This window comes from Sinohyriopsis cumingii, chromosome 11 (genome assembly GCF_028554795.1).
Source record: "Sinohyriopsis cumingii isolate HCF-2022 chromosome 11, ASM2855479v2, whole genome shotgun sequence".
Taxonomy (NCBI): Eukaryota; Metazoa; Mollusca; class Bivalvia; order Unionida; family Unionidae; genus Sinohyriopsis; species Sinohyriopsis cumingii.
Window position 1 is genome coordinate 85,591,775 of NC_142971.1, and position 10,740 is coordinate 85,602,514.

Genomic DNA, 10,740 nt, shown 5'->3' on the forward strand with positions numbered 1-10,740 from the left:
TTTTCAGAAAATTCACCTGCCTGATTTTATAATGTTGCATATCTGACTCAAGTCATATTTTTGTTTGGCTTGTTGTTTTATTGCAAAGCAAACACAAGTAGCTTATTTAATGCTGATGCAATTTGAGTAAAGTGACTTGTCCATGGATGTACCATGGTAGCCAACACAGGCACATAATACAGAAGGATTTGAACCTGTACACTTTTGGGTAAGAGTCAAACACACTAACCACTGAACCACCACAGCTGCTGCCTCTGTTAATCAGCTGTTACAACATGCAGGAGGGTATATCTTTAGGGCAACTCAGTTGGTTATAATAAATTATTCTCTCCTAAGGCATTACAGATGAACATGAGAATATAAATACAAAACAAACCACACACAAAATAAATTATAACAAAAATAAGCATAAAAGCACAAACTCTTTATGATGTGTATTAAATGAATAAATTGTATTGCATGTATTGCAATGTTTACAAAGAAAACTCTTTTTGAGACATTGGTCATACATTTTGGTTTTAAACACACTTACATTTGTTTCTTATCTAATAGGCTTGGAAAATTAATTCCATGGAATGGCACCAAAGTAAGCAAATGACTGTTTTAAGTATTTGCTTTTAGAAGTGTTTTTCTTGAATTTATCGTTTTTAACTGATCCCAATTTAAGTCTTTGGTACTGTTTTTCTGACTTAAAAGGAAACATAGCATGTAAACATTGTGGTCAGTCTTTACATTGAACATTACTATCAACTTTTGTTACAGTAATCTGTAGTTAAATTAAGCTATTTCAACACAATTTTAGTATATCAAATAGTAATGTTTGGATAATTCTTGCTGCCCTTTTTTAAATTTGTGCATTGTTTTAATATTGCTATCAGTTATATTTCCCCAAACTGTGCATCAGTAGTCCAAAAGAGGATGACTGAGTGCACTGTACAATAATTTCCAATAGCTGAGTGGTAGATAACATTTTATTCTCTGTAAAAGAATAGGTTTTGAGTTTACTGCAGAATGAACATGTTTCAGTTGCTTACACAAGTCCAGATTCTTAACAATATGAACTCCCAAAACTTTTCTGTATAAACTGTGCCAATTAGATTACTGACATTGCAAATTAGATCACTGACACTGCAAATTAGATCACGGACATTGCCAATTAGATTACTGACATTGCCAATTAGATCACTGACACTGCAAATTAGATCACGGACATTGCCAATTAGGTTACTGACATTGCCAATTAGATCACTGACAATATAGAGCTCAGGATTTGTTCAGTGACAAATCTTTACTTCATTCCAAGCAACAATGCCTTGATTTCTAGGGAATTGATCACGATGTTAATTAGTGAGAACCAATAATTTGACTTAATATTATTCTTCACGAATCTTTTTACGAAGGTACAGCATTATTATTAGAATGGCAAAGCTGTATCATAAATCTTTATATCAGTTTTTGTGGCAAGTAATACAATATGAATGGCATAGGCAACCAACAGCTACGATTTAATGTTACAAATATGAATGACACAGGCTCTGACCAACAGCAATGATTTAATGGTACCAATATCAATGATACAGGCAACCATCAGCTATGATTTACTGTTACCACGATGAATGATACAGGCAACCATCGGGTATGATTTAATGTTACCAATATGAATGATACATGCAACCATCAGCAATGATATAATCTTACCAATATGAATGATACAGGCATTGACCAACACCTTTGATTTAATGCTACCAATAGGAATCATACATGCTTTCACTAACAGCTTTGATTTAATGGTACCAAGATGAATGATACAGGCAACCAAGAGCTTTGATTTAATGTTATCAATATGAATGACACAGGCATTGACCAACAGCTTTGATTTAATGTTACCAATAGGAATCATACAGGCTTTGACTAACAGCTTTGATTTAATGTTACCAATATGAATGATACAGGCAACCAACATGTATAATTTAATGTTAATAATAGGAATGATGCAGGCTTTGAACAACAGCTTTGATTTAATGTTACCAATAGGAATGATACAGGCTTCGACCAATAGATATGATTTAATGTTAACAATATGAATGATACAGGCACCCAATAGATATGATTTAATGTTACCAATATGAATGATACAGGCAACCAACAGCTTTGATTTAATGTTACCAAGATGAATGATACAAGCAACCAACAGCTTTGATTTAATGTTACCAACAGGAATCATACAGGCAACCATCAGCTATGATTTAATGTTACCAATATGAATGATACAGGCAACCATCAGCTATGATTTAATATTACCAATATGAATGATACAGGCAACCATCATCTATGATTTAATGTTATCAATATGAATGATACAGGCTTTGACCATCAGCTATGATTTAATGTTACCAATAGGAATGATACAGGCAACCAACAGCTTTGATTTAATGTTACCAATATAAATGATACAGGCAACCATCAGCTATGATTTAATGTTACCAATAGGAATGATACAGGCAACCATCAGATATGATTTAATGTTACCGACAGGAATGACACAGGCTTTGAGCAACAGCAATGATTTAATGTTACGAAGATGAATGATACAGGCAACCAAGAGCTTTGATTTAATGTTACCAATAGAAATGATACAGGCTTTGACCAACAGCTATGAGTTAATGTTACTAATAGGAATGATACAGGCAACCAACAGCTATGAGTTCATGTTACCAAGATGAATCATACAGGCAACCAAGAGCTTTTATTTAATGTTACCAATATGAATGACACAGGCTTTGACCAACAGCTTTGATTTAATGTTACCAATATGAATGACACAGGCTTTGACCAACAGCTTTGATTTAATGTTACTAATAGGACTGATAGAGGCTTTGACCAACACCTTTGATTAATGTTATCAATATGAATGATACCGGCTTTGACCAACAGCTATGATTTAATGTTACCAATATGAACGATACAGGCAACCAACATCCATGATTTAATGTTACCAATATGAATGATACAGGCAACCAACAGCCATGATTTATGTTACCAAAAACAACCTGCTATCTTAGAGGTATTAGAATCATGAAAATGAGAACATTTGTACTTTTAAAATTTCAGTGCAAGTATATTATGTCAGCCATGTCAAAAGTCTTCATAAAGTCAAGGCATATAGTACCAACAGATTCTCCACTGTCCATGGCAAGCAACTATTCATCGACAACCTTTGCTAGCATAGAGTAACATGAGCGGTTTTGTTTAAATTTAGACTGGGATGGGTATTGACATATCAGTCCCTAACCCTCCAGCTTTATCTGCTACTAAGAGAAACTTCTGTATGATAAATAGAACCAAACTAATGCACGACATCCAAGCAAACCTAACAAAAGAACTACCACCCAATTTCTAATCTCCCATTCATATACAAAATCTTAGAAAAGGTTGTTCTATCCCTGCTTGTATCTCATCTGAATTCAAACAGTGTTTTTAGCAATGTATAACCTGCATATCGCCCTTTCCACAGTAATGAAACTACTCTGACTTCTAAAAGTAGTTAATGACATTCTCTCTGTGTTGGATAGCAGAAAGATTACAGTCCTCACCCTCCTTGACTTGTCTGCAGCATTTGACACAACAGACCATGATACATTACTTCACCGTCTCCAGCATGTAGTTGGCATTCATGATACAGCCTTACTGTGGTTCAAGTCCTACTTGGTCAACAGGACACAAATTGTATCTGCAAATGGAATTCACTCAAACATAGTTGATCCATATTGTGGTGTTCGACAGAGGTCTGTTCTTGGACCTGTTCTCTTCATTCTATACACTCAGTCTCTCTCAAGTGTCATAGATCATCATCCAGTGTCTCACCAACTGTATGCTGATGACACCCAAATATAGAAATCTAGCCACCCAACTGAAGTTGATGCTACCATCCAAGGTGTAGAGAGGTGCATTTCTGATGCGAAATCATTGATGACATGTAACAAGCTGCAGATGAATGATGACAAAACTGAGGCCATTCTGACCACAACACAAAGACTTTCTCATTCATATCCTTTACCTCAAACAATAAATATCAGCAACACCAACATTAACTTCACACAATCAGTATGAAACCTAGTTGTTACTCTGGACAGTACTCTCACATTACACCAACATGTCATGAACATATGCAAGACTGCATATCTTGAGCTGAGACACATCAGCTCAATTCGAAAATATCTTTCAGTTGATGCCACTAAAACACTTGTGTGTTCATTAGTACTTTCAAGACTGGACTATTGTAACTCAATTCTGTCTAGTTCATCTCAATATCTGCTACAGAAACTTCAAAAAGTTCAAAACACAACCGCTCAGATCATACTTAAGAGTGCCACGATCAGAGCACACCTCCCCACTGCTCTGTACCCTACAATGACTATCCATTGGATCCAGAATCAAACACAAAATCTGTTCTCTGTGCTACGTTGCACTGACGTTCTAGTCCAACATACCTATCCGACCTCACCCATGTGTACACACCAGCAAGATACTTATGCTCCTCTTCTGACAATGTTATACTCATTATTCCCACTATGAAAACAAAGTCACATGGACAGCATTCTTTTGCATACCAGGCCCCAGCAATGTGGAATGAATTGCCCACTGAATGTAGACACAAAGACACAGTGATCCCACTAAAGAGTGCACTCAAAACTCACTTATTTCGACAGCAAGAACAAACTTAAAGACCTAATAATGTTTCCTACCTGAAATATTCTCAGCATGTTTTTTTGTGTTTTCTAATTTCATGGTGTTTGTTTTTGTAATCATATCATTATATGTTTTTTTTTTTATAGGTGTTGTCTAATGTTGTAAAGCACTTAGAGCTTCTAAAGATTAGGCGTTATACAAAGTCCTCATTATTATTATTATTATTATTATTATTATCATGAATGAATTGAATGGTACATTGACAGATAGCCATAGAGATGTATGGAAATAGAATAAAGATTGTTTATAATATTTCACAGCGGACTGGGCTTTTAGAACGTTATAACTGTAAAACATTATAATAAAATATTCAAACATACGTTTGTATGATTCACATGTTATTTTGAAGAAAGAAAAAAAGACAAACCAGTAAATTTTTGCATCAGATGAAAGCCAGTGAATCAGAAAAATCATTTTTATGAGAAATCATCTTTTTCTTCAATAACTCGGTTGCTTCTTAGCAGTCACTTATTTCACAAACAATATCCTCATGGTACAACAAATTTACTTTTCTCTGTAAACATAACATCATGGACCACTCTGGTGGCCTAGTGGTTATTTTACTAGAAAAAAATAGTTTCTTCTTTGACTACATCATCCAGTCATAATACCTTTGGAGAATAGGTAAGTGGCCGATGGAGATTTATCACCTTTCCCCTGGAGATGCCATCTCCATTCCACTAAATTATGTGATACAGCTTCTAGATAACCCAACTGGAGAAAACTCCCATTTGTCAGCAAGCAGCTTCAAAATGGGAAAAATTTTCCTCCCACGACTCCAGCAGAAGTTGTGAAGCCATGTCTTGTGAAACGGTAAAATGACCTGGAAAGGTGACCTGTTGTACCACAGCTATAAGTCCTACAAGATCGAGTTGAGCCCCTTGGAATGAAAGATCGCTTAGATAAAAATCTCCATCCCATAGTCTGGATAAAGTCAGTTAGAGAACAGTTCTGGTCAAATGCCATGCTTGTGGCACTTGCTCTAGCCTTGTGAGCTGGAATATGTAACAAATTCATTGGAGACAGGTTTATTTCTCGATATGTAGAGTAAATAACCCATATTATCCAGTATGAAATGGAATCCAGAATGAATGCAAACTGAACATAAATAAATTGCAAAATCAATGCACAAGAAACGGAGGACACAAATGATAAACGTAGAATGAATGATAACAGAAAAAAGAATGAAACATGAATAAAATAAATGAATAGACTTGAAAATTCAAAATTCCCAATGTTTGATAGTCCTTTCACATAATAACTGAGGATCAGATTCTTTACACTTTCAAACTATTTTTCTCCTCTTTCATGTGATGACATTGTTCCTGCAAAGGAAGATGTAACAAATGCAACTGACATAATGGCATCGGTGGTTGAATCTGAACAATTTTACAAACTAAATGAGATAACAAAATAAAATTTGCTGACAAATACACTACAACAGTATTTTACACTTAATGCAGTTACAATTATACTTTTATTTATTAATCATTTACATCCCTTGTATTTTATGCATTTTCCAATTCATTAAAGCACACTTTTAATAAGACAAGATGTACATGCTACAGTTCTATCCCTTTATCACTCTTGAAAATGGAAAATTCGATTTCTGTAAATTCATGTCCATTTTGTGATGCTCCATGCAAATGAATATGAACAAAGACAAGATACGAAAGTAATATGCACAAACTCTAACTGCACTTCTGTGACCATAAAAGAACAACAATGAAATGGGATGAAAACAGAAAGAATATAAACAACAATGAAATGTAAACAGATGGAATATAAACAAAATGCAAGTGAAAAACTCATTTGGTAAATTTATCCGTTTTAGAGTCTGTCACCGAATAATGTCATGAAAAAATGTTTCATTTTGTTTGTAAAAGTTTTTTTTTAACTACAGTGCACAATTTCCAAACATAACAGAACCAAAAGCAGGAAGATATGATTTAAGCTACTTACATTTCCCTCTGCTACAGAAACTACACACAGGGCCAAAAACATATCGCTTAATATTGTACTGTCTGCTAAAACAGTAATAAGAATTATTTAAGTTCTCATGAACAAATTAAACTCCCATATGAAGATGGATCCATGGTGGTCTATAGCATCCTGAATGAGAGCCATGACACAGTGTGTTTTTGATTATATTGGATGTTACAGCAAATAAGCACAATCCTGACTACCCTTGTGAAAATGTGACTGAAATTTCAGCAAAATTTGCTGAAATGCCCTTTGTTCACCAAAATTATGGTATTTCACCAAATGTCAGTCAGATTTAGCCAAAGTTTCTAAATATATCAGTGAGATTTTGTGATTGTAATCTCACTGAAATTTCAATGAATAAAACATCACTGAGAAACAGTACTTTACTGATATACAAAATGAACCTTTTACCATTTTAACCATTTATTTTTGTTCTGTATACATTTTTAATTATTTTCATCAAAACTTTATTTTTCTGTTTCCGGTAGCTCTAATTTTACTGTTCGTTTTGGAAACAATAACTTATTTCCACATCTTTCTTTGTCATTTTTCCTCTTTTTATTGTTTAACTTGAATTGGATTTAACTGCCCCTGGATGACAAGATTGTTTTCCATTTTAAAGCAGAATTCCACTTTTCTCATGACCCGAGTCCAATTTTCCTCGATATGGACTGTTTTTCATATCATCTCCATAGCTGTTTTTTTATATAAAAAACCAGTCTGTCTGTTCCATTCTGCAACAATCCTTATAAAAGTATTTGTTCCAAATATTATTTAGGAGATGATCACTATAAAGAGCTTTTTCATTGGTCAAAAGTCTGTACTTGCCCAATGAATCGTCATGTAACATAAACAAAGGGAAAGAGCAAGCTTGCCAAACATGGCATTTCAAATTTTCCAGTTGGACATGAGTTTGAAAAATAGTTTGAAAAATATGTGGAATGCTTGAATGCAAAGTCGATGGCAATGTACATGCAGTTGGTCAATCTGTAATAAAACTGAATGCCAGGACTAGCATTTGCAATTTTTGCCATACAGATTTGAATTACCAATTTTACTGTACAGTAGCAGCTCACATGTTAAATGATAAGCTATAGAACTCCAAACTGATTAACTTCGGAATTTAAGTGGAGACAACGTATAGATCACTGGGGGGTAAGTGATGATATTGTTGCCAGATATCCATGTCTATCAAAGATGGTCATCTTTGTGGAGTTTTCATGGCCCACAAGTAGAGTAATCTTTCAATGTCATGAGTGATATTATTGTTTTTATATTAGCAAAATATTTTAGTTGTGTTATAAATCTGAGTAAAATCAGAGTTATTTTAACTTGTTAAACATTTGTCATGGCTGCTTATGGATCGGAGGCTCATTCAAATGATCAAAATAGCATCAGTTTGTACATTCAAACCACGTTTGCAGTATGATGTTTGCATATACTGTGACTCTCATAATTATAGCAGCTGTATAATTGTTGTCCATTTATATTTTAATATTACAGTGTTTAATAAAGTGCCATATAATTTGTATCCACTATTTCATTTGAAACTTACTGAAATGTCTTAAAAATTACTGAAACTTCAGTAAAATACTGTATATAGTAACTCATAAATTTCAATATTTCAGTTAAATTTCAGTAGTATATCAATGAAATTTCAATGAAAGTTTTCGTCAAAATTTTAGTGAGATGTCACCAAAAGTTTAGTAAAATCTCACCATAGTTTAATTGAAAGTTTAATCAGATCTCACTAAGATTTCACTGAAAGTTTTGGTCAATATTTTTGTGAACTCTAACCTAAATTTCAGTTAAATTTTAGTGTGATCTTACTAAAACTTTAGTGAAAATTTTAGTCCAAACTTTTATGAAATTGCAACAAAATTTGAGTGAAAGTTTTGGTCAAAATGTTTGCAAAATCTCACCAAAATTTTGTTGATATTTTTATGACACCTCTAAAAAATGTTAAGTGAATTCTTACTAATATTTTGCCCAAAACTTAAGAACCTTACCTGACTTGGCACTGTATACCCTAATAAAAATGTGACTGAAATCTCATGACATTTCTTAAATTTCAGTCACATTTTCACTAGGGTATACTGTGCCAAGTCAAGTAAGGTTGTTAAATTATAAAATATAAAAATGACCATGACAATATATATGGCATGAAAATAAAAATACACCTTCTACAGTACAGCTCATATGTAGTTTTGGAACCCTACACATTGTGTGTGGGACTTAATACCTCCAATTCACTCTGCGATAACGCTTTACAACGGAGTGATAGAATACATGCAAATATCCACCACACCTCAGCCGACAGGCCGATGTCATCTCCACCATCTTTTCACATTTGTAACAGCCAATCAGTGAAGACAACCCATGGGCCCTTACAAGAACAAACAAATAATAGGAAATATGTGGATACAACCAAGCAGAATGCCTTCAATTTATTGAACATATAAGATTTTAAAGTTTTCAACAATAATTTATTTATTTCAACAATAATTGATTAATAAGGATTAATTACCAAACTTCTGCTGTTAATAATGTGACCATAATTTGAGGTGTAAAGGACAATGTATCAAATCAGATGGCTTTATGTTAGAAACATTGTCCTCTGATGCTAAAAAAGTGTTTACAGTGGTCACTGTCATTATTTCTGCAGAACATCTGCTCAAGCCAATTCTTTATTAGAGAAGACCATTTAAGTTTCCAAAGGGTTACATTATTTGAAACAAATTTATCTCAAGATGAATAAAAGAAAAATAACATACATCATCGGAAAGAACAGTAAATTGAATGACCATTCCCATACAGCATAAATGCAATCAGAATTGAACTAAAGTTTGTAGCTGTGTACATCTATATTCAGCCTCGTGATTGGGTCATTACTTTTCAAGGACTAGATGTGGTTCGCATATAAGTGCAAATTCCGTGTTTTCTGTTTTGTTGTTGTTTTTCTTAAACAGAATCAACAGTCATTTAAATGTTCATACCTCCAAGGATACTTTTCATATTTAAACAGTAGGACAACTTTGCACTCTTTTAGAGAAAACCAACAAGGTCTTGTCAAAGTCTGTGCCTAAGTTTGTTCAGATTTCTTTAAATAAAGTAAAAACATAAACTTATTACAAAGGGTGTCATTCAGTCTTTTGTAAATAAAAAAGTACAGTAGTAATAGTACAGTTTTCGAGGCATTGTGACAATGTTAATATTATCTAAAATTTGATTTGTCATTATATCTATTATATAATCTTCAAGCAAACTAGGAAATGTCTATATTAATCTGATAATGATGTAGATAAAATGGTATCTCTCTCTCTTCATAAACCTCTAAAGAGCACGCTTGCAGGAGTCATTCAGTAAACTACGCCCATTTGATAAAGACCACGTCCACTCTGCGGTGGTCATTCATTGATGACTTAGTGAGAAAGCACGGTGTGTAGAGTATTTCTCCACAAGCTGCCGCATCAGGATGTGCAGAGTGATGGTGGATAGTATTTTTTCTTAATCATCTCCATTCTCTCCACCCCCATCACAATGCATGGAGTTCCAAAAATACACATGAACTGTACTGTATATGGGGAGAAAGCCACCAACTTCATTAAGAAAGAAGAAAGGTATGGACACAATTATACACTTCATTTTCTAGGCAAGAACCTGGAGATAGTTAAAAACAGTTGTGAAATATTAAAATCATTTAACGGCATTTAAAGAAGCAAAAACATTTAGGGTGGATAGTAGTTATCAACCAAACTATGAACAACAGAAAGTAAATGCATGAATTCAATTTCAGATATATTTATTTGGTGATTTTAGCTTTCCAGACTTGCAACTTACCTTGCCATACTTTTGTTGGGTTGGATTTTTTCTATTACAGGATTTGCCAAATATGTGAAGTTTTTGGGAACAGTTTTATTTGTCTGATTATTAAATATCAAAATGATGCTTGTTGTTGCAGTCTTCTCCATTAGTGGTGTTCTGCATATAATTTTACCTTCAATT

The 10,740-nt window shown here is 33.7% G+C and overlaps 1 protein-coding gene across 1 annotated transcript in view; it reads right to left on the minus strand.

The window, feature by feature from the left end:
* Positions 1-10,740, minus strand: part of LOC149788897 (plexin-A1-like) — a 110,698-nt gene extending 99,958 nt beyond the window's left edge. Inside the window, exon 1 of the mRNA XM_089975024.1 lies at positions 10,576-10,740. Coding sequence (XP_089831150.1) covers positions 10,576-10,706 — 131 coding nt within the window. The 5' untranslated portion in view covers positions 10,707-10,740. The remainder of the gene's footprint in view (positions 1-10,575) is intronic.